The sequence below is a fragment of the Lepidochelys kempii genome, chromosome 11, assembly GCF_965140285.1.
Source record: "Lepidochelys kempii isolate rLepKem1 chromosome 11, rLepKem1.hap1, whole genome shotgun sequence".
In the NCBI taxonomy this organism is placed as follows: domain Eukaryota; kingdom Metazoa; phylum Chordata; order Testudines; family Cheloniidae; genus Lepidochelys; species Lepidochelys kempii.
The window spans coordinates 56,056,609-56,075,563 of record NC_136390.1 but is presented as its reverse complement, the minus strand read 5'-3'; the positions used below and the strand labels follow the sequence as shown (position 1 = coordinate 56,075,563).

The window sequence follows — 18,955 nt, the reverse complement described above, 5'->3', positions numbered from 1 at the left end:
TTGGGACTACCCCTGCTTTCACCCCGGTGGCATTTCCCTGAATTTCAATTTTCACTGGTATGATGGGGTAGTAACAGTCCTATGGATACAGGTTACCCCTGTATGCTTAGTCTGCATTAACTGGCTGTTCTTCACTAGTTTACCCAAAATTAGGGTGATAGTACTCCCTGAGTCTATGAGTACCATGGTTTCTACCCCATCCAAATTTACCTGCCTTGTATATTTATGTGGGTTGACTGCGACCCCTCCCTTGTTTCAGTTTGAACCCCTGTCTCACTGCACCCCCCAATGCTATTATAGCCCGCCCCAGTGCAGCTAGAGGAGCCGGAATCCCATCCTGTGTTGGTGACTGAATCCCCCAAGTCCTTGATAGCCCCCCCCCCCATCCATCCCCCCCTTCTGGCGCCCTCCTCCCCTGCCTGTAGCCTAGCCAGGAGGAGTGGTCGACCTGCTTCCCCTTTCCCTACTACCCTCCCCCCGGTGTTTCTTCTCCATCCCTGCTCATTATGGCAGGGGACAAGGTGGGTGAGACCCCTCGGGCAGCCCCCACTGCCCCTCCTCCACCTGCCCCCCCCATCCCCTGTGGCTCCCACCTCAACCGCCGCTGCCAAACCACCAGCTACCGCCCCCGCTGGGGCACCAGCAGCGGTGGACAACGGGGTGAACTCCACTACTGCCATGTCCCTTGCCCCTTCCGATTCTGGGGGAGCCCCCCAGCCGGCGCGAAAGGCCAGGGAGAAAAGAAGGGTAAGGGCCCCACCAAGAAGGCTAGGCCCTCCATGGCAGGGACTGCCCCGTCTGTCACAGCCTTGCCACCGGCCACGGCGTCCCTTCCTGTTGCTCCATCCACCAGCTCTGTGGGTGCCCCTCTCCCGGCCCCCAGGGCATATGCCCAGGTGGCAGTGGCTCCCCCGCCTGCTGCTACATCATCTCTCCTGGCCACCGCCTCTGCTATCATCTCGGGCAGCTGGGGTCCCTTCCCCACCTTGACGAGGAAGCACGGTGTCTGTTGCCTCCACGTGCTCGCCTCGCCCCACATGGAGATCTACATGTGGGTGTTGGCGAGGGTGGTGGGGCCTACGGCTGTCGTGGCAGCCTCCAAAATGTATGGGAAAGTGGTCTTCTTCCTGGCATTGGAGGCTGCCACCCAGGAGGCGGTGGGGGGGTCTGGAGACGCTGGAGGACCTGGGTGTCCCGTTGGTCCTGACCTCCGTCCCTCCGTTTCTCCCTAATGCTGCCCTATTATCCGCCCTCTCTGCCCTAGGGAAACCGCTGTCAGTTGTCAGCCCTCTCTCCCTGGGCTGCAAAGATCCCGCCCTCTGTCACGTCCTCTTGTTCTGCTGGCAGGTGCAGCTTCAACTGCTGCCGGTGGCATGTGATGGAGAGGTGCTCGAGGGGTCCTTTCTGATCCCCTACCAGGGGGCCTGCTACTGGGTGCATTACTCTATGGGGGAGGCCTGATGCTACTGCTGCCAGGCGAGGGGGCACGTCTGGAGGGACTGCCCCTTGGCCCGGCACGGAGGAGCGTCCGGGACCCCCAAGCCCTGGCAGGGCACTGGCCCTGTCATCTCCGGTGCCCCTGGCTGCCTGGCGCCTGGAGCCACCCCTCCTCCTTCCCAGCCCACCACTGCTTCTGCTTGGGCCCTGGGGATACATCCCCCAGTGCGCCCAGACAACTGGGAGAGCCCCGCCACCACTGCATGCAGCCTGGCGGGGCCTATGGAGGAGGGTGTGGCGGGATTACCGCCGGGCGTGGGAGGGGGCCTGCCCCAGGGGGAATCTTCCCTCCCTCGTGCTGCCCCACCACTACCTCCCCGTGTTTCCATGCCATCGCCCTTGCCCCCTGACCCCTTCTGGCCAGCCCACAGATGATGCCATGGAGGGCTGAGTCCAAATACAGGGGAAGCAGGGCAAGTGGAAGGCTCGAGCTCTGCTCCTTCCATCTGATGCGGAGGCCCCCTGAAAGACCAGGAATGGGGCCACCGACATCAAGCCTTCTGCCTTGCCCCCGGGTGCATCCCATCTGCTAGAGCTGGCTGGGGATGGCGTGGCAGCAATGGAGGGTAGCACTGACACGCTTCCGCAGTCCCTCCCTGGGGGGCCCCCCCGATGGAACCCCTCCTGCCCCCTTGCCACCTGAACTCCCTGCATGCTCCGAGGCATTCGTGGTCCCCTGTCCTGAGCAGTTGGAACGGGAGGTCTTAGAGCTAGAGAGGCGTCTGGCCACCAGACCCGAGGATCCATTCCTATGTGGAGCATGCCAGGAGAAGCGGAAGGAGCTCCGGGCCCTCAAGGACCATCGGGCCTGGGGTGCCTTTGTTCAATCCCGCATTCGCCTCCTTCGGGAGATGAATCATGGCTCTCACTTCTTCTATGCCCTGGAGAAAAAAAGGGGGGCTGTCATAAATATGGCTTGGTGGTCGGGGACAGGTGGCAGGCGAACTCCCTCCCACCTGTGCTTCAGGCCACCGGTGGAGTGCGGGTCCGCTGCTCTATCTTGGCATTTACTTTTCTGCCACGCATTCGTCTCCGCTGGAGAACTGGAAAGGTTTAGAGGGCAGGGTGGTAGAGCGGCTCCGGAGATGGGCAGGACTACTCCAGTGCTTCTCCCTCCGAGGGAGGGCACTGGTGTCTGGTGTTCAATCAGCTAGTCCTGTCCATGCTTTGGCTCCAGCTCAACACCCTGGTCCCAGTCCTGGTTTTCCTGGCCAACCTCCAGAAGTTGGTTCTGGAGTTCTTCTGGCCAGGACTCTACTGGGTCACCTGCCCCTGGAGGAGGGAGGACAGGGCCTGAAGTGCCTGCGCACCCAGGTCCACGTCTTACTCCTCCAGGCCCTGCAGAGACTCTTTTATGGTGCAGGTAGTCCGGCAAGGAGCGTACTTGCGCACGCCTTCCTGCACCACTTCAGAGGGCTCTGATACGACTGGTAGCTCCTTTATCTCCATCCGAGGGGTCTTCTGCGAAACCTCTCTGGGCTGCCAGTCTTCTACCAGGGACTCCTCCGAACCTGGAAACTGGTTTCGGCCACCAGGTCAGTGGCGACCGCCAAGGGGGCGGATCTCCTCGTGGAGCCCCTGCTACACAACCCCCAGCTCCATGTGCAGGGGCGGAGTCCCCCTTGGTGCGCCAGAGGTTGGTCCGGGCAGAAGTCACCAGAGTCGGAGACCTCCTGGACTACGACTGGGGAGACTGGCTGGATCCTCTGACGCTCACTCAGTGCATGGGGCTCTCCAGATCTTGTACTCCCCGACGCGTACTTCAGGAGGTGAGGGCCGCTTTACCGCCCACCCACTTCCTGGATACCAACAGGACTACTCCGCCGTACTCAACTGGCCTGGGTCTGTCACACTATTTGTGATGAATAAGGAGAGAAACTATAAAGCAGAATAAGAACTTTCTTTCTTGATAATTTTCTTTCTATTAGCAGCTTCCTTTCTCAACCATCTCACCCTGGTAGCTGGTAAATGACTGGAATACAAATTGAAAATTTTCTTGAAAGAGAGACTTACATGCATAATTGCTTTAAGGCTAGTCAATATAAATTTAAGTTGTGTTTTTAATGCTAATAAAAAACTGGAATATTTCTACATCTTTGGAAGAACTATTCTGATTGGCTTGAATTGATGATTTAATTGGTGAATTAGAAGGGAAGCTGCTAATAGAAAATGATCAGGTAAGGAATTTGTCATTCTGAAGTCCCGACCCAAACTTAGTTGCTTCAGCATTTTATTTGTATTTATTTATTTATTTTATTTATATATTTTTAAATTATTTATTATAATATTAGACAAGGATAGAATTGGCCATATTATGTGGTTATAGTTAAATTCTAGAACTGACATCATATTTTGTTACTGTTTCATTTTTGATATTCTCATAGATATGAGTGAAGCCTCTCATAGATATGATGAGTGTGCTCTTTTGTTTTGCTTAGAGCAGTGATCCCCAAACTGTGGGGTGGACCCCTCTAAGGGGCATGGAGAAACTTTGGGAAGGTCTAGTGGGGCCCTGCTCTGCCCCCAAACCAGCTCTGACTCCAATCCTGTTCAGCCCCCAGTTCTGCTCTGCCTCCAGGCCCAGCTCCACCTCCAGGCCAGATCTGTCCCCCGTCCCACTCCACCCCGCCCCCACTTTACTCCCAGCCCCAGCTCCACTCCTCCCCAGCTCTGCTCTCATTCCCTCTCTAACCCCAGCCCAGCACTGCCTCTAGCCCCAGCTCCTCCTCCATCCCCAGTTCCACTCCCAGCTCTGCCTTCAGCCCAAGCTCTGCTGCTGAGGAAGCCTTGGCTGTGTTGTAATGGGGCGGGGAGGGGGTGTGTGCAGACAGATTCTGTTAATGATAAGGGGGCATGACTGGAAAAGTTTGAACACCACTGGCTTAGATGAACTTAAAAGCCTGGGTTGACTGACTTACTACAGTGTTCCCCAACTCTCTCTTTGGGAAATTTAAAAAAAAGCATGACATGGTTAAGTTATAATCCAATACAGACTGCTTGTAAGAAAGGAGGGGAGCTGTAACATAAATCCTTTCAGAAAGAGTTGGCTTTCCTTTGAAACAGTATAATAAAAATTCCCAGATTTTGCAGTTCACAGAGGGAACATAACCAATGAAAGATATGTCTTCTCCATAGGGGGAGGGCTGTTAAAACACTTAAACATGAATGAATGAATTCCTGACTCCTGATTCATAAAGATATCCTGAAATTGATACTGTTGTGCTGCTTTTGGAATGAGGAATAGCGTTCACTTCCAGAAAGAATTAAGACAGAATTTTTCCCAGAGGAAGCACAGTGCGATGCATGTTTTCTATATTATCAGGTTCTAGCGTGACTGTGCTCAGACAAACTGATGGGAGTTGTCACTTTTGGTTGCCATGCATTCCTATGGAACAGTGGTTTCTTATCACTTCAGAACTATAAGATACATGTAGGATAAAATGTTAAATCATGTCAGAGACAGAAGAAAAGGATCAACTTCAGTTAACCAGAAATAAAATTAGAGCTCCTTATATGCTTTAAATAACAATAGTGCTTAGCACTTACGTAGTGATTTTCATCTGTTGATCTCAAAACACTTTACAAAGGAAGGCATCATTATTCCCATTTTAGAGATGGGGAAACTGGGGCACAACGAGGTGAAGGGACTTGTCCAAGACCACACAGTTGGTGTGGAAATAGAACCCAGATCATCCAACTCACAATCTAGTGCCACATTCACTGGACAGTACTGCCATTCTTTACATTTCATTTATCAGGATATTGTTTAGTTACAAAATTTGACCTCCAGCTCCTTATCATACAGTTAGGGTATTTTTCTTTAAAATATTTTCAGATCATCTTTAAAGTTCAGTTTGCACAGATTAGTTCTTGTCCTTCTTGGCCCCAGTACTAGGAGTTTTACGATGTAATTATATAAAATAGGAGAAACCAAAATAAAATAGATGACACTATAAATTAAACTCTGTATAAATTAAATACATTTTATTTTTGTGTATCTAGGGGCTGATGGAGGAAAACAAGGTTCAGATCACTGTTATAAATCCCAAGTCTATAACCATGGGGCAGCTGTATGGACAATTTGATCCAGTCTCACATGAATGGTCGGATGGCATCCTGGCAGTGAGCTTTAGATCATTTGCTTCTTCCTTGGTATACACAAGATTAATGTATTTTGTGATCTATGTAAAAATAATTCTATGATAGACATACAATATTGATGTGTAGGGGCTTGATTGTGCCTTGTATGCACAACTTGTAATGAGACAACTATTGCAACACACCTTTATGGCAGCCTAGTACACCCTGAGCAGTCAGACATGGACCTGTGACCTCATTGATCACGCTGGAAGGAGCAGTTTGTGCTCCCCTGTAAGAACTGAGTGCAAGGACTGCAATTTGGCCTGGTTCTGCACATTCCTAGCAAGTATTTCTTGTGCTCCTTCTGTAGTACTCCTGTGGGAGGCTCCTTGCATCATTTCCCTTAGTGCACACCTGTGTAGTGATTAGGAGGAAACTGTTCCTAAAGAGTAACTCTGATGTTTAGGAATGTTAATAGATGTTTTATATGGTCATTTGTATTCCAAAGAATATTTAAGTCTTATACGTGGTATCCCTGCCCCTACACTACTGAAGTAAATGAGAGTGTTGCTATTGACTCAGTGGAAACAGCTTCATGATCTTTGCCTTGACTACAATGAGAGGTGGGTCAGGCACATGAAGAGCAGGTTACCTCAGATATCTGCCCTATTAGCTTCTGATCCTGTATAAACTTAAGCACATCAGAAGCACATTAGTAACTTACTGAAGTTGATGGAACTGCTCACGTGAGTCAGTTACACACGCGTAAGTGTTTGTAGAAGTGGGCCCTTTGTACTTCCCAATACTTCCCATGGGAAATACCCTGAATACTGCTGATGGTTATTTACACATGTTGTGTAGTATCTTACTATGGGCAGGATTCTGCACACTTAGTCATATTGAATATACCTTACTCCTCAAGTACACACAGGTGTCAATGGGACTAAGACTGGAATCTTCTTACTCATGCTGAGTAGGAACATACTCTATTAGTAGTCCAATTGATTTCAAGATGCTGCTCATCATGAACAAAAATATCAGAATCTGTATCAGTGATACTACTTGAGGAATAATATACTGTGCAGCCTGCGTAAGAGTGGCAGAATGTGGCCTACAGATAGCAAGCTTTTAAGGATCACCATAGTATATGTTTATAAGAGTTTTAAGACTAGATAATATTCATATGTTTTGTTCATTTTCCAAAAATAAATTCTGAATGTAACAGCCTTGCTCTCAGCACATTTTCAGAGAAATATGATTTATGGAAATATATTAGATCTAAAATATTCCGAATTTACTTGGCTAAATATTCTTTTGAAATATTTTCTGTAAACCAGACACCAGACAGGAAATGGTTGATTTTTGATGGACCAGTAGATGCAGTATGGATTGAGAATATGAATACTGTGCTGGATGATAACAAGAAACTATGTCTCATGAGTGGAGAGATCATTCAGATGTCACAGCAAATGAGTCTTATTTTTGAACCAATGGATTTAGAAGTTGCTTCCCCTGCTACTGTAAGTATCCATTTTTGAAAGAGTGGTTATCAAATATAGTCTATTATTCTGAAGCTTCGTGGCAAGTTAATATTGTGAAGGAGCTTCTTTTCCAATTTCTTTGCATTTACAATGTCCTATGTGACAGTTTGTGTTTATGCAACTTTAAAAAACAAAAACATGTTGTAGTCATTACTCTTAAATTGTTGATAATGACAAAGAATGTTATCTGAGATAAGTTATGTACGTCCCTTAAAGCATACCTAGAGCATTCAGGCCCTTTTGAATTTCTGACAAGGAAAAAGAAACAGCCTTGAAGCAAATCTTTAAATTAACCACCAGGCAAATTCTGGTAAAACCAAAGATCAATGGACCTCTGGCTCACTATCTAACTGCACCTGCCAGATGGATAGCAGGGGAAGGTGTGAGCTTCCTTCTCAGGGCAGTCTGCAAGTGCAATCAGCTGTAACTTGTATAATATTGGAAGCACAACAGGATATCTGGAATAATCAGGAACGTTGTTGATCTTTTATTCAATTTTAAGTCAATGAGAGGGCAGGCTGGGTACTACTAGTTGTCGACTTATGCTCTGCTGTAACTTGATTATTGTGGTCTAAATCAGTTGAAGAAGAGAATACTCCCACTTTCCCCACCAGGCCAGTCACTGGTGAAGTTGTGTTTGAATTTTTCCTCAGAGTTCACCAAAGCACACTCTGACAAGATAAGGGGTATGTATGTATCTTTATGTTCAGCATAGTATAATTGTCTCCAATTTCTAATGACCTCAGAATCTGGATAGGACAACATTTAATATTGTTTAAGGCTCTTTTTAGCAGGAAAAACTACAGCGATCACACAAGGTAACAGATATCCTTTTTTTTTTTTAAATAGGTTTCTAGATGTGGCATGATCTACATGGAGCCTCACACGTTAGGCTGGAGACCACTGATGGTGTCTTGGCTAAATCTAATGCCACCTGGAGTCAGCTCTATGCATAAAGAATTTATAGTAGGCTTGTTTGACAGAATGGTTCCACTTACTATTGAGTTCATTAGAAAATGTACAAAGGTAGGATAAAGAATGCTTTTATGAGAAGCAAAACAAATTTGAGTGTATAGATTAGATCATGTATATTAGAAATTCTGTCCTGTGAATGGTTTTTTTCATTTATATTTTTATTTTGCTCTAGTACATGTTTTTGGCACATAAACCATAGAGGATTACTGTCATGTCTGTACGAAGTAATAAATAAATGTACACTGGATTCTTTTCAGTTAGTTAAATACACGTGCCATAGAGAACATTTCTGTTATTTCAGGAATTGTCTCCTACTTCAGACACAAACTTAGTTCGATCCTTGATGAATCTCATGGACTGCATGATGGATGAGTTTGCTGATGAGGCCAAAATTAAAGCCATGAGTGAACGTGATGTTTTCTCTTGGCTTGAGGTAGGCAACATTCATCTTTTTAACACATGGAATGGTAAGTCCCAAATTGGACTTCACAGCCAGGAATGGACCCATAAACAATAAAATCAACAATCTTTGGTCATCACAATAAACATCCTATAAATTCTGTCTGGGAAAAATTGTTACCTTCTTATTAGGTACTTTTTTAATTAACACACAGTTTAGTCTTTCATGTCTGATTTACTGAAATAAATTGTTAATAAGTTTTGTAGCATCTGGCTCTATACTTGGGTGCTTGCCACAGTCCCAGTCAGACTCCTTGTAGTAAGGGCAGGTAGATGGGGAGTTGCCAGACTTGCAGTTCCCATCCTTTGCCTTGTGGTAGGCCATATTTAGGTTTTTAATGTGATCCCTGCACTGTACAATGGTCCGCTTGATCCTCACCTCAGCAAACCTCTTTGAGATGTTTTTATACCAATGATACAATGCTGGAGGATTCTCTGCTCCTTGAAGTCTTTAAACTATGATTTGAGGACTTCAATAGCACAGATATAGGTGTGAGGTTTTTTGCAGGAGTGGGTGAAATTCTGTGGCCTGCGTTGTGCAGGAGGTCAGACTAGATGATCATAATGGTCCCTTCTGACCTAAATATCTATGAATTTATGATTTGGAGTACATCTCCCAAACTCATGTTCTTTGCTTAGTCACACCAGAGGTTAACCAGAACCCTGGTATGATCTTCTGGCCAGCTAGCAGCAAGCTGAGATGGAAGTTTCTAGGACTGTTTGGCTGAGGTGAGCTGAATACTGCAGAAATAGAGCAGACCATGTGGAATGAAGGGTTAAACACTGTATATAAAGCAGCAGATAGCTTACAGTGTATGGGAGACAAGTGGGAAGTGAATAGGTAGAAGGGCAGGAAAATGCAGGCCAAGATCTGTGGCCTTGGAGGACTATCAAAAGCTGAGCTTTGCTTTCCAGACATTAGCTTAATCTTGAATTTCAAAGTTTGTGTTCAGAGTCTACCTTAAAGCAAAATCTGGGCTGTAACCTATGCCCCAGTTCAAAGCACATGTGAGCCTAGGCATAAGGGTTTTGTATGAAGACGGTTTGGGTGGGGTGGGGAGGGGAGTTGGCTACAACCCAGGTGTGAGCCCAGGATAAGCCTGCAATGTAGACATAATTACTGGTTTAGCTTTCTCTCCTTTCCTTGTAATTTCTTGGCTTTTAAAGCCAATTGTTACACATTAGTGAGCAGTTCACTCTTTCTCCCTTTTCTTTCTCTGGAACCAAAAGTTTGGAGATTTAAACAGAAAGAAGTATATAAAATAACAAGGGGATCTTTCCTGGAATAGGACCATCTGCTGCACTTCTTTCTTCTGCTTTGGTGGTGGAGGCAGAGAAAGTAGAACCTTGCAAGCATTCTTTGGGATGAGTGGGTATAATACTCATATGGACAGTACAGAAAGGAGACACCACCCCTCAATCCCAAATCCTGCTAACAAACCTACATCACCACTATCTACCACAGTGTCTTTTCCATGCTTTCAGTACATTCTAAATATAACTGCAGGTTGATATTGTATCTATAAGTAGATAAGAACCTGTTCATATACTATTCAGTTCTGTGCTTCACTGTGCAGTGAATATTACTAATTCTCTACCTCCAAACACATGGATTGTACAGTAGCAATTTTGCAAGATACAAATTGTTTTGATTATGATGCTGGACACTATTAGTGAAGATTTTGGCATGAGGTCCTTCCTAGCCATAGAGCTTCATTTGTTGCTTACACAGATGCAGTTGTTATAGTAGACAAAGGGTAAAACCCTCAGCTGATATAAATCAACATAGTTCCATTAACTTCAAAGGAGTTATGCTGATTTATGACAGCTGAGGATGTGGCCCGTAGTTCACACATTTTTTTTTGTGGTCATGCTGATGAATCTTTTGAAAACGTTTTAACTTATCATTTACTGTTCATTACCAATTAGTTTGAACAGTAACTCCAGTTTCCCAGTGTGATATCAATATTACGCCATAGTAATTAGAGATGGTTGAAATGTTTTTACTGAAACTTTTTTACAACAAATAATGCCTTTTGACAAAATGGAAATTGTAATGAGAAAATTTCTGTCCTTGTCAAAATTTGTCAGGTTTTCATGGAAAAATCAAAATAAAAAAAGTGAAAGGGTTTTTTCCAAAATCCAAAAAAAGTTGATGAAAATTTGAAATTTTTCACAAAAAATAAAATATATTTTTTAACCAGCTGTAATGGTAACTTATTTTTGACAGTATATTCATAAGGGTGTTTTTGTCCACCTGATGATAGATATAGATTGATCCTTGAATGTGAGCTTAACTAACCAACAAAAGAATTTTCATTATACATAGGGTGGTCTTATATTGAAAATAAAACTTGAAAAAATGTTTTCCCTGCTTTCAGGTAAATCTATAGTGCCTGGTGCTGATGCAGGACAGAAGTGTAACATTCTCCTATTCAGGGATCTTCTTCACCAAGGATGTTTCCAGTGGGGCTTTACCCTGCTCTCCAGCCCCTTTGCACCTGCTGAAAGCCCAATCTTGCAAACAATTATGCCTACTCTTGACTTTACTGCTGTGAGTAGTTCTATTGATTTAAATCATGGGAGTAAAGTTAAGCATATCTCTAAGTGTTTGCAGGATTGGGGCCTTAGTTGATGCAAAGGGGAAGTAAGGCAATGATGAATAGGGCCCATAGAAGGTCATCTCGTGAAATATTGATATTGTATTATTTATTTAACAATGTAAGCTCATTGAGTCAGAAGGCTAAGCTCCTTTATTTTCTGTTGAGCTGTTGGTGTTTAGCAAATAAAGAAATTAATTGCTGTTTTAAAAGAACAAACCAATGAATAAATAAGATCACATGTTGCATTCCTATAAAAGGCTTTCTCAAGTACTGGAAAGCACAAGAGAACACAGATTGAGCTGTCATATCTGTGTAATATATTCCTTGTCATATTTCATTACTTCTATAATATTTTTATTATATGTTTAATTTATATGTTAAGACATTTGGCCCAATCGGCTCTTACTGCAATCAATGGCAAAGGTCTCATTGATTTCAGTGAGCAAAGGATAGGCATATTGTAGTACACAGCTACTGAAGAGCTACTTTATATTCTCCCTGCCCCCACTCCAGGGTATTTTCCTGTTTTCACTGATCTGGTCTGTAGGAGCTAGCTGTAAGGAGGATGATCGACTAAAATTTGACAAGATCGTGCGAGAACTACTTGGTGGACCAATTAGTGAGGAAACAAGAGAAAAATATAAATTGCTGAGTGGTATTGATCAACTATCATCAAAGAACTTCACAGTTCCGTTTCCTACAGAAGGAACAATTTATGAATATCGGTTTGTCAAAAAGGTGAGGATTACAAAACAAAATGGGGACGCCCATTCTTAAGTAATCTTTGTTTAAGACTATATGGTATCATTTCTGTTGCACAGATTCTCTCATTCATTATGAATGGGTAACAATACCTCCTACCTGTGAAATTCAGAGGCATTCCATTGTTGTTGCTCCAGGACTAAGCTCTGCCCATCAACTCAGGTCACCAGAATTTCTACTTCTGGTGGTGGAACCAATTGACAGTTCAGTTTCTACCAACCACTTGGTTTTATAATTTTTTAATTTTAATTAATTTTCTTGCAGTAATGGCTTCATTTCAGTTCCTGAATCTTTGCTGCCACTCATCAGCTGAGGAAGCACTGGAATATTGAGGCTCTAACCCTCTGATTTCTCCAATACAGCACTGCTCGAGTGGGGTCTCTCTGCTCCTCATCCCAGCAGAAGAGAAGCCATGCAAACATTGAACCAAGTCCTTGAGGTGCTATAGATAGCTTTTTGGGAACCTCGAAGGGTGAGCTATGCCCTGCTACTGCAAGCTACTGATCTTCGCTCTGCCAGGGCATGGGGCTTGTGAGGATGAACTATGCTGTGCTGCCAAAAGCCACCAACCTTTTCGAGGGTTTTGAGTTGGAAAGCTGGGCTTAGGGCCTCAACCTCCCACCCAAAAGCATGATTCCACCATGGGAAGTCTCAACAAGGGCCTCAGATATAGCCATTCAGAGCAAAGGTTTTTCATATACTTGGTAAGGGAACCCTGCTTGGTGGCAAGCAAGTGGTGGCTTATTATCTAGGGAGTAAGAAGAACGAGGAATACCTGTGGCACCAAGTACTCCTTGTTCTTTTTGCTGATACAGACTAACACGGCTACCACTCTGAAACCTGTCACCATCTAGGGAGTATGATCCTTGCTTGGAGTGAGATGTCTTGGATTCTGCGTTGGTAAAATCATTGATGTGATTTGTGACCAGAGCAATGGCTTCTAATAATTAATAGCTATAAGAAAGCTGTGCTACACCCATGAATAGCAATCAGGCATCCTAAACAGATATCTTGTGCATCCAAATGTGCAGGGGAGCAGTTTGGGGAAACAGAGAAATTAGGAGCTGAGACAGCAGGAAGCCTCAACTCTCACCATGAAAGCCAGCATAGGAATCCTTTGGTAACTATTAACTCCAAGGGTTAGCATTACCCTAACCCAAGGAAAAAATCTGGAGAAGAAGCTTCCAAAGAAACCCATATTAAGTTTTCCTTCAAACCAACAAATTTTTCAGCATTACAAAGACAAAGCATTTGTATCTGAGAGCTCACAGTTCCTGTACAAGACTTTTCCTTTTGCTCTATCTTCTGCATCCAGAGTCTTAAGAAAAGGTTCTTAGTTGTTACATCAAGGCTTAGGTCACAAGTTGTGCATATGTACACGTTAATAGATAATGTCAGTTAGTGCCATGTGATCAGAGAAACAGGGCCATTCATAATTTTTCAGTGTATAGCTCCAGAAACCATTCCATTCCAGGTAAATTCTTCCTTCCACAATTATTGGAAAATAGTTCTCCCATCAATCTGTACTGTTGACCCTTTTCTACTTGAGCAGCAAGTCATAGTTTGGAAGAGAAATTGGTGATAGATATTTTTGATGCAGTTTTATTTGTTTACAAAGAATGTACAAAGTTCTGTGTGTCTGAACCAAATAGCAGAAAATAGCTTCTTTTGCTCACTACAGCAAGAGCACACTTTTCAGCCTACACTGTAACCCAAAAAACCTTTCCCCAGGTTTCTTCCAGGATAAGCCACATATTTCAGCTGTTCCTTCAGGTGTCTCTTTCAGTCTGTTTTCAGTTTCTGTATATTCTCTCCCCACCTCCACCATATAACCACCTGGTCTCAATAGCCAACTGAACCCTTTGCCTAGCTGGTGCTAGTTTCTGGGAAGACTCTGTTAGGCTTTGTTTTAGGCTTGGCCCCTTAACTGTCTCTTACCATTGACTTAAATGGTGGATGCATCAGTTTAAAGAGGTTTTAGCTCAAGCCATATCAAGGTTTCATCCAGCTCATAAGAGTAGCAATCCTTACTACCCCTTAAGAAGGTTGTGGCATAAATAATTATTCCTGGTGTTCTGAAGATATATCCCAAGTGTATGGAATACATTTGCCAGTTGTACCCTGTTCAACTGATTCTGTCCAAAATGCCAGAACTTGAGGGCCTCAAAGTTTTTGCAGACAATCTGTTAAAATCGTGCACCAGTTGGCATGGTAAGCATCTGGGAACGCTGAAGGAGGAGTTAATGCTCCCTCTACAAGTTCCCCAGTGGTACTGTGCGGAAAAGTGTATAGACCTCACCTGGGAAAGATTTGCAAAGTAGGTTCCGTTTCTCTGCAGAGGCATCGCTTGATAGAAAGGTGGTTTTCCGTGGCTTCCCCAATAATTCCTTAAATTGCAAATATCTTGCTCTCTATGGGGGTAATTCGTATTTCTGTCTATTATTCTACTCTGATAGTAATTAAAACTCTGCTTATCCTTTTTTTGTCTGTTTGTATGATTCACTACTTACTACTTTCCTTCAGTGATGAATGAGGAGAGAAGTTGTGCAGCAGAATGAGAAATTTCTTACCTGATCATTTTCTTTCTGTTAGCAACTTCTCTCTATTCATCTCACTCCAGTAGTCTGGTAAATGTCAGGAATATACTTTGTTAACATTGAAATCTTTCTCTAAAGGGAGACTTACACACAATAATTTCCTTAAGGCTAGTCAATAATTACAAATTGTTGTCATAATGACAATAATTGGTTACTGGAGTATTTCTGCACCTTTAACGAAGTCTTCTGGTGGCTTGAGATGAAGCGTGGGTCTTAGTCCTGGAGACTCCAGCCACATTCTACTCTGAGTTCCACAGAGAGGTATTACATATTAGTGATGAATTAGGAGAGAAGCTTCTATAAGAGAGAAAATTATCAGGTAAGAAATTTATTATTTTATTTTTTCTAGTGATAAATTGGTCTGAAAAGTTCCAGTAACTGTTTATTTTCTTTAGGACAAAATCTTTATCTTGATGTCTTTGCTCATATAAGCAACAGCTGGTTCTCTGTATTTTTAAGTACTCTGAATTGAAAGCACAAAATTGGTTAAGTGTAGTCCAATTTTTGACACTGAAACAAACATGAAAATAACAACTTTTAGTAGTGATTATCCTTTAAGTGTTTATGTATAATACAATCCACCATATTAATACAGAGCTTTTTGGTTTTATTGCTTACTATTAAATGTTTGAATATTCATATAATTTAAAACAGGGAGCAGGATTATGGGAACCCTGGGTGGAAACACTCAAATCAGCTCCTCCCATATCTCGAGATATGATGTTTAATGAAATCATTGTTCCAACTCTGGATACTATTCGATACTCTGCGCTAATGGAGTTGCTGACAGTGCATCAAAAACCTTCCATATTTGTGGGGCCAACAGGAACTGGAAAGAGTATCTATATTATTGTAAGTGGGTTTTTTGAAATTATATGGTTTAAAATGTGTATGGTGAAGACTAAACTGCCAAAATTGTGGATAAAATCAAATCAAGAAACAAATTACTGGATATTAAGATGTGAAATTATGGCTAATATTAGTTTTATTTATTAAACATGTAGATCAGAGAAGTTCACCAGTTTTTATTAAGGTCAAGTAACAGTACTGTGTTCATCCTGTGTAACTGTGAGGGGGAAAAGGAAAATCTTTTGCTCCTCATACATGATACACAGCTTGGCTTTTGCTGCTTTTAAAGTTTGGTGTTCACCCCTAATGGCAGTGAGATAAATAATAATGATATGGTGTGAATCCAGTATATAAAAATATAATTTGTTGAATTATACTTGTATGTTTTGCAAAATATTTCTGAGCAAAGAAATTCAGCCTTGGGGTTCTGCTAAAACACCACTTAGGCCCTGATTCAGAAAATCATCCCTATGCAGCAAAGAATGTAAGCACATGCATAATCTTAAATCCTGTCAACTTTAAAGTTAAGCAGATATTTAAGTGCTTTGTTGAACTGAGGCCTTAAGCTCTGGTGTCATGATTTATTGGCATCACCAGAACATGCTGATAAAACTTTAACTTTATATTATTGCTTCTGTTGTATTATTCTATTATAACTTTCCTGTGATTATTGTGATCACAAGATCCTTTAAAATTCCAGTGTATCATTGGTGCAACTGTGTAGACTTTACTAATTCACCAAGTAAAGTGAGTGTGCAGAGTAGACAGCAAATTCCATCTGACATGATTTTTGGGGCATTTAGGCTCACTTGAGGGAGCCAAAGAGAGCTTGACTGACAAAAACAGTTTATAATGATTTTGTTCCTTGTCAAAATAATCCTATGGATTACTTTTAGCAAATGGTCTATTATATAGTGCTTGATTATATCTCAGATTTCTTGATAAGTCTGTTTTCTGTTTATTGGAAGTATACAAGGTGGTAAAAACAAGATCTTTGTCTATCAGGACTTTGTTTATCAAAAATTTTATGTAACTGAGAGGCAAAATAGTGATACACACGTTGATTCTGCAATTAAACTCAAAATAGAGAATAAACATGGTTTCAAGAAAAAATATAAGGTCTTACAGTTGAACTGGTATAGTGTATTCAAATTTGAAGAGTCTGTCACTGTTTACTGTGGAAAATATCTACTGCAATATACATCATAATTTGTTTGGTATAAAGAGGAATTTTGTTTTAAACAAATTATCAGAATGCTTTACATTACTCTAAAATACACTATTATAATTGCTTTGGATAAATATAAAAATAGAATTATTTTCACTATAGTGTTGCTTACCTTTAGGAGTGCAAGTACTAAACAAAAATATCAAAGGATTACTTTTTCGCCAGCAAAGCTCCTTTGAGTTAAATTCAGTTAGCCGTTTACATGAAGTTAGAGAGAGACAAGATGGGTGAGGGGTAATATCTTTTATTGGACCAACTTTTGTTGATGAGAGAGACAACCTTGCCTCTCTCACCAACAGAAGTTGGTCTAGTAAAAGATATTACCTTACCCATCTTCTCTCTCTAATATCCTGGGACCAATATAGCTACAACTACATTGCATGAAGTTATAGATTCATTATCCAGGACATGTATCTTTATGATCTCAATCAAACCTCTATTAAAATTCTCTGAAGATTTATTGTTAACCTACAAACATTTCTCTCTCTCTCTCGTCCCCTCCCCCCACCATAATAGAAGTGTTGTTAATGCAATTAATCATTGTGCTAATGCTATCTGTGATTAGACCAACTCTTCACTGGAGTTATTCAGGAAAGTGGCTTTTTTCATTAGTGCTGATTCTGATTTTTATAAATTCACTTACTATTCATTAACAACATTGGAAAATTAAAATTACAATTAGGAATATAGCGGGCTTTGTTTAATTTAATTTTTATGTTGTCATATTGTTAAAATATTAGGAAAGTGTAAATGAATAATCAATGAAAGTCTCTGAAATACGGTTGCTGAAATTTTATTACTGGTGAAAATGGAAGTGTAATAGTGTTGTCTAGTGCTGACCTGTACAATACAGGCTTTTCCAAACAAATTTTGCTTATTTCTCTCATTCCTGACCTGCATCTATTTTGATGGACCTTCGCTGGGTAGAGACTGACAATCCTGCCAATGTATTGAGCTCTCAAAGGGTAAAATTCCCCTCATTTTGGGAGGCTCTGTTTAATGTTCTCTGCCCCACTTAAATCTCTTGAAACCCCTCCTCTTGTGGTAAGGGTGCATTGGTAAAATAGCCAGGAGAGGACTTCCCCCCCTTGCTCTGTAGAGGCGGAGTTCTGCACTGGTCCCAGAATAAGTACCGAAGGGGCCATTAGAGTGGGCTGGGAGAGGAGCTATTGGATGAATGGTTATTCAGATTAAGTAGTCCCAAACCTCTGAATTGGTGGCCACTGTTCCATCCCATAGGCCATAATTGCAGCAACAGATGGCCAATGATACAGCTCCTTGGTCCTATCTATGAATTATGTGGAGGTATATTCTGTCCTGGAATTACCTGGGGTGAAAGTCAATCTAATGGACTATGATGATATTGTGAAAATCATGTTACAGGTATACAAATTAATACTAGAACTTGAGCATTCTGGAGGCGGAACAGCAGCAATTTTAACAAGCTGTGCCACATAGCTACATTGGACAAATTCATATTTGATTACTATATTTAGGATCTCTTTAGCCACATTGTTAATTAACTCAAAAGTAATCTCTTGTATTTTGCGCACACTACACTAAAATTGGCGCAGTAATATTTGACACTACATTTCATAGCTATTTTAAAAGATCACAAAAACAAAAGTATATGTGTAATTAAGAACATTCAGCTAGATTTATTAATTTAAAATACAAGTCTGTTTAATCTTTCACAACCTGATAAAGGAAAAGTTTTTGAAATATTACATGCTTGCAGAAAATTTCTGATGTGATGCTAGAAGAGCAGAAATAAGATGGAATGTAGTAAACTGAAACACAGCATGCATGCAGTTGTCTAATCTTGTATAAAATCTCAGTAATTGAGCTTGCATGGAGCCTAGGAGACAAACTCCACCTCCCTAACCAGAAAGCAGACTCTGGGGCTGCAGTATTGTATCTCAGTAGCCTCCAATCGAGCATATAGGATAAAATAGTGGTTACTGGAGATGAGGGGAATACACTTTCCAAGTTAGCAACAACTCACATAGGAATCCTCAGAAATTAAATATTATTTGACAAAATTAGGGTAGGAGTGGCAGCAGATAATAAACGGACACATAAATTCTGTCTTTTAAACCTCCAAACCCCGAAGGAGTTAATTAAAACATAGCAAAGCCGTCCTTTTCCCCATGTTCCCAACAAAGATGTCATAACTTATTTCTGTGATTTTTACACAGTAACAAACACTACCAGTACAAAATTATTCTGTTCTTTCGTCTACATTGAGGGTGTTCATACAAATATTGGTGGTGATAATAGCCAAGTTGAGGGCTGACAGCACCCACCTTTATCCATTCGTATACCTCAGGAATTTAGGGATGTAACTGCAGACCCTTAACTAAG

At 42.1% G+C, this 18,955-nt stretch overlaps 1 protein-coding gene across 12 annotated transcripts in view; it reads left to right on the top strand.

The window, feature by feature from the left end:
• Positions 1 to 18,955, top strand: part of DNAH7 (dynein axonemal heavy chain 7) — a 270,148-nt gene that overhangs the window by 113,670 nt on the left and 137,523 nt on the right. For all 12 annotated transcript variants that reach the window (XR_012154342.1, XM_073306229.1, XM_073306230.1 and 9 more), the window contains 6 exons: positions 5,500 to 5,649; positions 6,915 to 7,097; positions 7,968 to 8,144; positions 8,395 to 8,526; positions 11,669 to 11,893; positions 15,169 to 15,366. Coding sequence is in view for 11 of the 12 variants with exons in the window: in XM_073306229.1 (XP_073162330.1) it covers positions 5,500 to 5,649; positions 6,915 to 7,097; positions 7,968 to 8,144; positions 8,395 to 8,526; positions 11,669 to 11,893; positions 15,169 to 15,366 (1,065 nt within the window). In the remaining variant the exon portion in view is untranslated. The remainder of the gene's footprint in view (positions 1 to 5,499; positions 5,650 to 6,914; positions 7,098 to 7,967; positions 8,145 to 8,394; positions 8,527 to 11,668; positions 11,894 to 15,168; positions 15,367 to 18,955) is intronic.